Genomic DNA, 11,665 nt, shown 5'->3' on the forward strand with positions numbered 1-11,665 from the left:
AGCTGACAAACACACTGACTTTCTTTGGAAGGAGTGTCTCTGACAATGATGCTTGCCTGTGTGAACACTGGTAAGACACAGCATAAAATAAAGACTCCCACTTATAATTCCCCTGCATAGTTTATTCTGAAAGATAACCCAGAGGTAGAAGGGCTGTCCTCATTGCAATAATTTACATTCAATTGCCTTGACATTCCTGACAATGTGCTGCTCAAAGACAGCTCATAATCTGTTAAAAATTTTTCCTAACAAAAGAAAATAGTAACATCCAGTGAGGCAAATACTGCCACTCAATCTGCAGGGACACAGGGTCCCAGAGGCCAGGAAACAGCTGTGGCTGTGTTACACAACAAGCATGAGGGATGCTCTAGTGAACTCTAAGCATCAGAGAAGAGCCTCTTGGGGACTCACAAGTGGGTCAACAAGGCCAGAAAATGAGTTGGTCAGAGGACGACCATGAAGAAATTCACTGCTAAATTCTCTTCAAAGGCACTGGTAAAATGGACATGCGATAGCTGCAGTACTCAAACTATTTAGTGACTTTAGGCATGTCTTTGAAAGGACTCAATGGACTCCCTTACCAGGAAATCAATTTCTATCACAATGGCAATTGGATTAGCAGTATTGCCTGGCCCAAGGAGAAGCTTTAAGCATCACTGGCCCTTCTTAAGAACTCTAAGATGAACTGAACTAGAACTTCCAGTCCAGTGAGGGCAGGCTCACGTAAAATACTTGGGGTTCTGGCTTGTGTTGCATTTGGCACAGTCTGAGCAAGACCATTGGGAGGCAAGGAAATTTATAGAGGTGCAGGACACATGCTCCAGAAACACAAGAACTGTAGTATCACAAAGGCTGCACAATTAATTGTAAGAGTAGGGCAGGCTTCTGTGATGAGGGTCTGCAGAGCTGGTTACTTTGGGAAGTGCCTCACTTCATATTTTCCAGCCTGCATTTTATACAGGTCAGTTCTGCTCACTGCAGTATACTCACATGTCAGCCTTTACACACTCAAATGTCAGATCCATTTTGGATTATCACTTTAAAGCAGACATGGCCACTTTAAAGCAACAAGAAAAACATTTTAACTCCTTCCAAACTGTAAGAATGGATTTCACTCAGTCACTGAAACCAGTATTTTGCTCCACCCAGAAGATAGACCATAACAGAAGAATCAGAAAATGTCCTTCCAAATAACACGGGTCCTTTAAAAACAGCAATAGCAAGTCTCTAGAACATCCATCTTCATCAAAACTATCTACTGAATCCCTATGTTACATATAGTGCTTTGTTTAATCACAACTGTTCATCAACTCAAACATCCAAAACACCTGAAGACAAGATGCACTCACAGATATGTACCTGGCCAGGACTCGCCGGATGAGGAGAGGTCACCTCCTTGGAAGAGCATGGAGCAAGTTACTGAACTGCTTCCTCCCTACCATTCCCTTACACAGCTACACATTGACACCCACTGCATCCCAGCCTCTCCTGTGAGGTGGACCTTGCCAAGTTGAGACCCCTACCTTTTTCCAGAGGCCAGCACACTAGCGCTCCCTCTCCCTTCAGTGATGCACAGGCCCTCTTCTGGGACACACCGGCAAAAGGTCAGAGACAAGCAGCCAGACATATTCTCACAATGCTGCCAGACATGTTCCCACATTGCACAGAGAAAGCCAAGGGGAAACTTCTGCTCAGAGAGTTGTAGTACAGACCTTGGCAATGACAGGATTCTGCCCACTGTACCGTCACATATGTGGGTCTGTGAAAGTTCCCACAGGTGTGCTCAGGTTTGTGTAACACACAAGTGTAATTTAAAGATATTAGTATCTTTTCCCACAGTCATCACACAAATACAAAACTCAAAATGTTTGCTCCTAATTTATTCCCCTCTCAGTGAAAGGAGAACCAGGCCCACCACAGTGGGAAGACCTGGTCCTCACCCAGCTTGCTGTTTCTCCCATCAGTCTCCAATGGAACAGGAATTGCCCCCTTCATTCCAGACCACAGCCTCCCTCATGTTGTGTGAGGACATTGCCCTGGTTACTGAGACCAGCCGGTCACTTTTTATCGGGTCTCAAACTCCTCTCATGGACCTTCAGTCAAACAAACCTAGACCTCCAGGATTACCACGCACAAACCACTTCTACAGCAGAACTAGAAGAACTGCAGAGTACATACATTTCTTACCTTACCTACAGTCACTGGGAATAGGGGTGGGGGATACAGCTCCTTAGCTGGGCAAAAGCTGCAGGTGCTTTGTCACAGTCAGCGTAAGAAACGTGCAGCAGGCAAAAATCATGTGCCACTGCCATTTGATAAGACTCTATCATAGAGCTTAAGAATAAGGGGCAGATGAGTTTCCAAACAATTCAGCTATTTACAAACTTGTGACTTTGCATCACAAACAGCATCACTTGGACAGGGCGGAGAGACATTTCTTCATTTCTGTTTAATTTTTTTCCCAGTGCATGGAAATTGAACACTGTTTCTAAGTAGACCTGTCAAAATTGCTACCAAAGGATAGGTATATCTGAATTTTTGCTCATGCTTGGTCTTAGTTTTGAAAAAAAAGAAAAGTCAAACAGAAGCATTTAGTCACACTGATTACTTACATTGTTCAAGTGTAACTTCCCAGATTAACATATGGCCCAAAATCAGTACAAATAAGTCAAGCTGAATTTCAAGTACTTATTCAATCCTTTCTTTGCATACATGGGATTCGAGGCTTGCACTTCAGAGACCAACCACATTTTCATCCTAATAAAAGTGCTGTAACTGTAATCAAAGCAAGTACAGACATGCTCGAGTGACAGAAAGATCAATGTGGTAGAATAAAAGCAATAAGATATAATTCTGTTCTTCCACCCACATCCTCCTGAAGAAGTCAATGGTGTTACATGGATACTTGCATCCACTTAGTATCTTGTTATATTCATTCCTTGATCTCTATATAGGATAATGGTATAGTGGCCTCAAAAATGTACACCCTTAATACTGAGGTAAAAACTTTTAACCTGTAGCCTCACTCTAATACAAAAAACTCATATTATAAAACCCTAAAGATAAGTCTATTTGGCCTTGCATTTTTTATATAACTATTTACTTTACAGAAACATAAATGAATGTAAAAGTTCCTTGGTTGTTACAAGATGAACACAATCCACTAAATGCAGGCATTCATGTTTATTCAAACATGATTTACACTGTCATGTGTGCTCCAGAGCATAGGGCAAGTGCAGGCTGAAAAGAAATATTAAAAAATGTACTTCTTCATACCTACCACAAATTACGAGACACTAACTAAAACAACACCTTCAACTGACTCTGTTTCAATCATTACAGAAAATGAAAGCTAACTGCAATAGGCAGTATAGATAAAAATTACTGGTGCCATATCAACATTTGCTACTCTGTGTTGTTATAGAAAATATTTAACTGTAGGCGTCTACCATGAGAAAAAATTAAATTGAAAATAATACATCTTTCCAACACTAGTAGCTCTAAAATCTTGATAATAACTGTATTTTTTTTAAATAAAATTAATTACTACAGAATAATGGCACAAAAATAGCTGAAATTGCACCACAAAGGCACCAGAGCTGTCATGTGTATTTTATGGATAGCATAGTTCTTCACCTATCTATCCTTGAAGTAGACTCCATTCTGAGGAACCAACAACAATAACAACAAAACAAAACAAAAAAGAAACCCAAACTCACAACATTTACACAAATGTGACGTTATCATGATAATTAGATAATTTTCAGAAATGAGAAAGTTCATCAGTTGTTAAGAGTCATACATTGCACCACTCTTATTAAAGAGCAAAACCACTGTTTAGCAGTGAGTCTTCATCATTCAGTTGGTCAGGGGTTTTATCCCCTCCCATCTGATGGTAAAATTAATTCAGGAAAATATATGATTTAGTTGCACTGATTATGAGTCTTTCTTCAGTTTAAAGAAGCCATTTGATTTACCTATTATAGGCTTAAAAGCATTTGACAAGACCTTACTCCCTGCTCACTTTTATCTATATGAGTTTCAAAAGTGCATTAACACATTCTCCAATGAATGGGTTTCATTAAGATTTGTTTTACAATCTTGTTCTAGGATTTAATGTAGAAAAGGATTGATATGTTGAATTATCACAGTAGAACTTCTTGAGCTTTCAGAACATTAATTTTAAAACACATTACTATCATCTCTGTGTTGAACATTTTTTTTCTTACAACCTATAAAAGTAATTTTAAGGAAATCGGGTCTTACATTTCTAAATGCATAAAGGTGCACACAAAAAACTAGATTTCTGGCCAGGAAAAAAAAACCACCATTTCATATTTAATTCAAGTGATACTGAGAAGAAAAAATTGTCAATAGTGAATAGATATTTCAATGTACTGACCAATTGCATGAAAACATCAATGAAAATATACGCTCTCCACAGTTGTTAAGGTAGAAAAGAAGGAAGATCAAGAAGTAAGAAACCCCTTTGTTTCATTCTGTTTGGGAAAATGTCCTTCAGGAGAAGCTTAGAAGTTGTGGCCTTGCGGCTTCCAAAGGTTTCCTGCTCTCATGGTCTTGTTTTAATCAATGCCAACAGACCCATACTTTCCTCAGCTAAAGGTGATTTTACAGAAAATCCTGAATAAACTTGGCCTTTCAGGATTAGATACAAAAGGATGGAGACTCAAGTTCAGTCCCTGGATGGCCAATTTGTAGAGGGTAACATTCACTTTGCCTTTCATGGGGCAAGCCATACTAATGGCAAAAGAAACAAAATTTTCAGCTAAAGGCATCTGTACATACAGTGCCATCTCATTACTGATCCAGTAACTTCCCATGCACTTTTTGCAAGGTGTGACTTGGGCAAAGAGCCTTTCATGCAAGGGAAGAGGAGCATTCTCAAGGCTAGATCACTCTATTCCATAACATTGCAGGGAAGGGGGTTAATACTGAAATTAACCTACTCAAGTTTGGAAGGTGGATGAGACTTTAAACAGGCAGCATGGAGCAGAGAAGCTCCTGCACAGCCTTACAAGTCAGCCGATTTGGGAGCTGGCATTGCAGGCATTGCACTTCATAAGGAATACCTCAATATTGCCCTTTTCTATGCAGTTAACTTTGTCCTTTTCAATACTTTCATGTCTGAAACAGTCACTAAATGCATTTCCTTATTTAACAGTCCCCCACTAGAATGTAATTTACTTGTAGCACAAGGCTTCTGAGTTGTTTCTTTGCAAGTAATGAATTTCACCCAGTGTTGCCTACAGATTCATTGAAAATTATGGAAATTTAGGAATTGTCAGGAAACCAAATGTATTCTGTCTAAAGGAAACAGGAAGGTACACTCCACCAGAAAAATGTACTTGCTAATTTCAACAAAAGCAGTTTTGCTCTCAGTATGAACACATTTTCTCGACCACTTATGCTATTTACCCAAAGTGTTGCAGTAATATCAGTTACTCCAGAGATACCCAACACCTTGGTGCATCCCATATGGAAGAGTGATGCAGAGCTTGCCATGTTAATACATGTTCCTTCCCAACACAACATCTCAGGTAAGTTAAACCCACAACACTTCAGATACCAAACCCTACATTTGGGAAAGCACACCTACACTGCTGCTTCTGGATCCAAATGGCATTAGCTGCAGCCAGGTCTGCATCTCCATGCCATGCTGCTTACTGCCTCAGGTTTTGAAGGGAAGACAGGCAAGGCCAGATTGCACCAGACACAGCACTGGCAGGTTAAGGATCCCTTGCAATTTTTCATTTAAATGAGCATGTTATTTGTGTGCAAAAGTATGAAAATCAGACTCGCTTTTGTTCTTTTTTCTCTGTTAGTTTCTTTGCATTTCTTTCCAGCTAAGCACAAAACCAGTTATTTCAGTTTCAGAAGTGTTTAAAATAAATTTCTCTCCCAGGTTTCAGGTGATGGTACAAGGTTAGTGTCCCAGGTTGCAAAATGTCTATTGTACTGGGACTTTATAGCCTAATGAAAGCAATGCCATAAATCATGGAAATATCTGTTATACTCAGAATCTGTGTCGGAAGGTGCTTTTTCTTTCCCTCTACAGGGAACACTCTGCATTCTCCATCAAAAAGGTTCGAGTTTGCTTCCATACCTGACAGCTCCTTAGGGTGTTTGCAAGGGATTTAGTGAAAGCAAAACTAAATTCATGCAATTCTAACTTCCCCTTCTTCCAATCGCCCCATTTTGTCCATAAATCAGAAAAGCATCTGTAACTTCCATTGAAATTCCAAAGCCATGTAAACACAGGGCTTACTTTTGCCATCCTTACATATGCACAATTATCACATACCTCAATGAGAATTTTGACAAAGGAAGGACTAAAGAATCCAGCCTGCATTTACATAAACTGAAAGTTGTTTTTGTATCCAGTTATTGATAAAGCATTGGAATATCACAAAGCATCAGTACTTCCTACAATATACTACACCATTTGTATTGGGTGTCCTGGCCATGATCCAGGTTTATAACTGTTATTATTATAGTGCTTGTATAATGTGGATGTATTACATTACCAAGAGAAACATTAATATCACATTAGCAGTAACCATCAGGGGCTACTGATTCTTTATATACTGCACTGTTTTACAGCATGGGCTCATTTTCCGTCCCAGTGGGTGTTCTGATCTTTAAATATTTCAATGCTTCAAACTAATTTTTGTCAACCAAGCACTGCATGCAACATTTATTTTTCTAGCTCTGCATGGCTAGTATAGAAACAGAGCTTTTAAACATTAAATACAAGAAATTAGAATTATGGTGTCCCTCATTTCAAAGAGGAACAAACCACATAAAGTTTGCACTTCAGCCAGAAGATCTTCTTGTGAGATAAAATCACAGGGGACCAGATGAGGTCCACAGGCCTAGAAAGAAGGCATTTTATGTATTCCTTCCTCTGTGTGCTATCATAAGGCTATCCCAACCAAAGGTGGTTTGAGAAATTCTCAATTCCTTCTTTACTCCAATGTGTGGGAAAGAAATACTGTGCAGCTTCTCACTCTAGCACAGCTCCTTTAGCTTGCATTCAGTGCATGAGAGCCCATCTCGGTGGCTTTGCAAACTAAGAAGAACCTCTCAACCATAGTTACTCTAAAGGAGAAGATTCAGACCAAAGGAGTTTGAAGTGAGTCTTGCTGCAGATGGGGGGGGGGGGGGTGTGTATAAATATGAACAAAATATTAACCCTAATGGAAAAAAATTGGAACTTGCATGCCTAGGTACACTCTATTACCTCTAGCCATTAAACATGCATCAGCTTACAAGTCCCACATCTAACATGAAAGGTTGTCCAAAGAATTTCTTGTTAAACTACCAGTAAAAAAATTTAATTAGTGCTTTCTTTACAGCAATGCTTCTAAAAGAGCCTGCATGCCAATTCCTTTGTTATTGCCATACAGCCTCTTTCACTGAGTTATCACCCCTTGCCCTGAAATATAACACATTGCAAGAACATGCTTTCCTCAGTTCACCTGTGACTGCTGATATGTATATCATATACAAGTTCTTCAAGTGATATACCTATTCAGTACATATTTCTGTTCAGTGACCAAATTCCTCTCCTTTCAAAGGGAATCCTCCCCAAATTAGGAACATTTCTATATCTGTATCAACTCAATATTTGTTGGCATTCCTTAACTTGCTTGCGTGTGCAAGCAAATATAGTTTGACAACAAGTCTAAGGTTCATTTGGCAAATGTCAAATGGCCTAGATTGTTTCACTGTGGGTCACATTACTACCCAATTGAATGAAACCAAGAAAGGGGAGCCAAACCTCAAGCTTTATGGGACCACTTAAGCACTCATGCTGTGGGCATCTCAAATCATCTCAATGGCGAAGCAGGCAGGCCAAGACAAGACAGGCAACAAGGAACCTGCATGTTTCCATACTGCCCCCATGCTGGTCAGTGCAGTCCTGTCTCATGTGGAGAGAAAAGAGTCTATCCCTGTCTCCTGAAAGAGGCAGACAATAATGAGGCTGATGGTCCCATGTTAGAACTGATTCTGGGTCCTGCAAAATCTTGAAGGCATATTACAGAAGAAATGGGCTTCTAAGCCCGAGTCACTTTCCCAGTCTGCTCCTAAGATGTCTGAACTGTGCATTGTTTCCTACCAAGCTTAATCTGAAAACTTTTATTGATTACAGCCCTCAGGACTTGCTAAGCATTTGGAAATGGAATGCTGTCATTTTACCTGTGCTGTCAGGCTGTTATGACACCTTCTTAATAATGGGGGAAGACAAGAAAAAACAGAGCATATCTTCTGCTGCATGATTTCCCCCGTCACCAAGCCTCAACTGATTTATTGCATCAAGGCTTTGGCACTGAAAGCCAGAAGAGAAAATTGTTTTCTAATAAAGAAAATAATCTACAAAGTCAAGAGAATTTTGAGAAAAGCCTTCGATAACTGTTGTTGGAAGATTAGAGAAGCAATCCGAATGTGATGAAATGTAACATTCATTAAAAAAAAAAGAACAGAGTGCAAGATTCATTGTAAGATTGGTATTTTTTTCTGGAATGCAGTTTCCAATCCCTTCCCTTCTACAGGAAAGTTGCAGAGAGAAATAACCTATAAAAAGAGCCTCAAGATTTTATGTGAAAATATGGTCTTATCAAAAGGTATTTCTCCAATAATGCTGCCTAATTGGAAAAAAAATTGAAAACCATTCTTGGGATCATTTGAGTTTTTAGCTGCTTATCAAGAGGGTTAATTGTCTTTGCCTTATCAGAACAAACTGACTATGTTTTTAATTAATTATCATGTCTTGTCTTCAAAAGGAGCTTGACCCTGCATATTCTCAACCATAGTACAAAGTTGTTAATCCCTTAAGCAACCCCGTTGAAGTCAATGGAAACATTAAAAATGGCACAACTTAGGCTCGGGGCTTTACAAGAAATGCACATGCCTAGGTTAAACAAATACATGAATGCTTGCATGGTCGTCGGCTTACTGAGGAGCAGCTTTTGGTAAGTCTCTAAGTGAAAGAATCTGGATAACATTAATGCATATTTCCATGCAATTGTGAAATTCGAGGCATTTTCCACTCCACAGTTTTCCAAGAGACAAACCTGGTTACAGTGCACTAGGAAAAAAAGAAATATCTGCCCTCAGCCCTCAAAATGGCAAACTCTCCTCACTTATGACAAACCTTCCATTGCAACTCGGGCAGGCAGCCCTCTCCGATGCCCCCGCATCGGGCTCTCCGTGCCCAGAGACCATCTTGAATCCTCGCACCTCCTCCCCGGCCGGAGCCGCCGCCGGCCCCGACCACCCGAGCCCCGAGCCCCGAGCCCCGGGTCCGGCGCTGCCCCGCTCGCCCCTCGGCACAGCGCGGCCGGCGGGTATCTCTGGCCGCCCCTCCGTGCCGGCGCACCTGCAGCCCGAGCCCCGCCGCCCGGGCCGGGGGCTCTCCGCCGGACTCGGGCGGCGCAGCCGGCACCGGCTGCCGCACCTGGATGCGCGGAACCGCCCGGCAGCGCTGCCCCCGCTGGAGGCGCGGCAGGCTGCTCGCCCCAGCGACAGCTCGCCCGCGGTGCCCCCTCACCGTTAGACCTTCGCACGATGTTCTCCAGGAACGTGTTCTGAGGCGCCACCAGCCCTCTCCTTCCCCCGGCCATAGTCGCTCTGCGGGAGCGCAGCGCGGCGCGGAGGCTCCGCTCAGGGCCGCGCCGACCCGCGCTCTGCCGCGCCGTCGCCCGCCCGCCCCGCGCTCCTCATGCCTCCGCCGGGACCGGCACCCGCGGCTGTGCGGCACCGCCGCTCCCGCCGCCGCCTCCCGCGCACCGCAGCCCCGCGCCGCCGCCGGACCGCCCCGCAGCGACCCCCGCCGGCCGCCGCCGCTCCGCAGCGCCGGGGCTGCAGCGCCATCGTCTGGGGCCAGCGCGGCGGCGGAGCGCGGGGAGGTGGCGGCCCGGCTGCGCTCTGCCCGTCGCGGGCGGACAGCGCATCCCGGCGGCCTCATGCTCCGCTAAGGGGTAGCTGCGTCGGAGTTCGACCCCAGGCCAGTGCGCCCCGGGAGATGAGAAACTCGGAGTGGTTAAAAATCACTCACAAAACGACCGGCGGCAGCATTCCGGGTCGGCGGGAGGCACCGCTGTGTCCCGCCCCGGGTGGGTTGCTGCCGCGAAGCCTCGGAGTCTTCGGTTGCCTCCTTCGTTGCGGATCGTGCTTCACGCTTCCCTACCATGATTTCTGTCAGAAAACTACTCAGTATTATGTGGTCAAACTGATTAACAGCTCAGTGGGAGCAGCGAGAGAAACTGAAATCAAGAAGCGTTTGAACAACGCTCTCAGGCACACGGTGTGATTCTTGGGTAGTCCTGTGCAGGGCCAGCAGTTGGACTCGATGATCCTGATGGGTCCCTTCCCATTCATCATGTTCTGTGATTCTCTGATTCTATGAACCTCTGAGAGATCCTAAACTCTCTGAGATATTTAATTTACAACAGTTTTTCATTGAGATACTGACTTTGTTTTTCCTTCCTTGCCAGTCTATCAGCAATGGAAAATAGATCTTTTTAATTTCAAAGGCAGATTTTCTTGCTGGCATTGGCATTTACTTTCTGTCATGCCTCATTAGGTGCAGCACCTTCAGGCTCCACAGCTCAAGGCATATTCAAGACATGAATATGTTTCCTTATGATCACATGCCTGAGGAAAAGCTATTTCTCACAGTACAAGAAAATAGAGTATGGCAAACACAATGACCTGTGTCACCTGGGCTTTTTAATCATTATCACTGCTCCCACAGAATCCTGGCACTGCACCGCTAGCTCTCTCCTGGGTAAGGCTTGGGCCAGGACCACAGCACAGCTGCGAACTGCAGGCAGCTCCAGCACAACACAGGCACGAGCCAATTCAGGCACACAACTGTGACCAAACACTGACTGTAACACCCTCACAGCCACAAAAGTCCAATCTCCCTGCTGCCAGCCTTCTGCCTCCCTCAGCATTTTTAAGTGAAGAGAGTCAAGGGGTGGAGGCAGGTGACAGTATCATTGCAGCAGGAGCTACCAATCAAGGCCCTGAGCAGCGCCAACACTCCTTCACACAGCTGGGCACCTGCAAGACCCCTAAAGCCCCTCCATGGCCCAGCCTCCTGCCAGGCATATGAAGTAGCTGTGCCATGGTAGCTGCTTTTAAACTGGTGATGAACTTTATGCTGAGCACCCCTGCATTTGCTGCCAAAACCAGGAAGGTTAGGAGCTGCAAAAAGGCTACTAATTCTCCCTGAAAAGTTGCTGGGTTTTGAAAAATCCCACGGAAGCATTTATTTGTGTCTCCACACATCCAATTCTATCCCCAAAGGCATATACAAAAGTCCCAGGTTATTTAGCTCCTTCTGGCTTCCTCAGCAGAGGGCAAACCTGAAGAGATCTTAAACACTCTGACAATTTCCACAGAAAAATTGTAACTGTAACCTTTGACACTAAATTTGATGCTTACAACCAAGAGTGAGGTTTTGAAAAACTGGGATGTGGGAGACAATTTTATTATCCCTCAAAGCACTGCACTAGAGGAATAAGAGCATGCTATATCTCATTTTCTGCTGGGCTCTGCAGGAATGTCTATGGCTTGGAGACACCTGGTAGTTGACATACATTGCAGAAAATAAGAGGCTTTTAAAGAAAAAAAAAAC

At 43.5% G+C, this 11,665-nt stretch overlaps 1 protein-coding gene across 3 annotated transcripts in view; it reads right to left on the reverse strand.

Annotated features, from left to right (window-relative positions):
• Positions 1–9,779, reverse strand: part of KCNH1 (potassium voltage-gated channel subfamily H member 1) — a 198,190-nt gene extending 188,411 nt beyond the window's left edge. For 2 of the 3 annotated variants that reach the window (XR_011699751.1, XM_071577874.1), the window contains exon 1: positions 9,572–9,779. Coding sequence is in view for 2 of the 3 variants with exons in the window: in XM_071577874.1 (XP_071433975.1) it covers positions 9,572–9,644 (73 nt within the window). In the remaining variant the exon portion in view is untranslated. Of the gene's footprint in view, positions 1–9,175; positions 9,253–9,571 lie in introns of those variants that run through there. The other variant, XM_071577887.1, reaches the window with a different exon arrangement.
• Between the last annotated feature and the right edge of the window lie 1,886 nt (positions 9,780–11,665).

This window comes from Pithys albifrons, chromosome 2 (assembly GCF_047495875.1).
Source record: "Pithys albifrons albifrons isolate INPA30051 chromosome 2, PitAlb_v1, whole genome shotgun sequence".
NCBI lineage: Eukaryota > Metazoa > Chordata > Aves > Passeriformes > Thamnophilidae > Pithys > Pithys albifrons.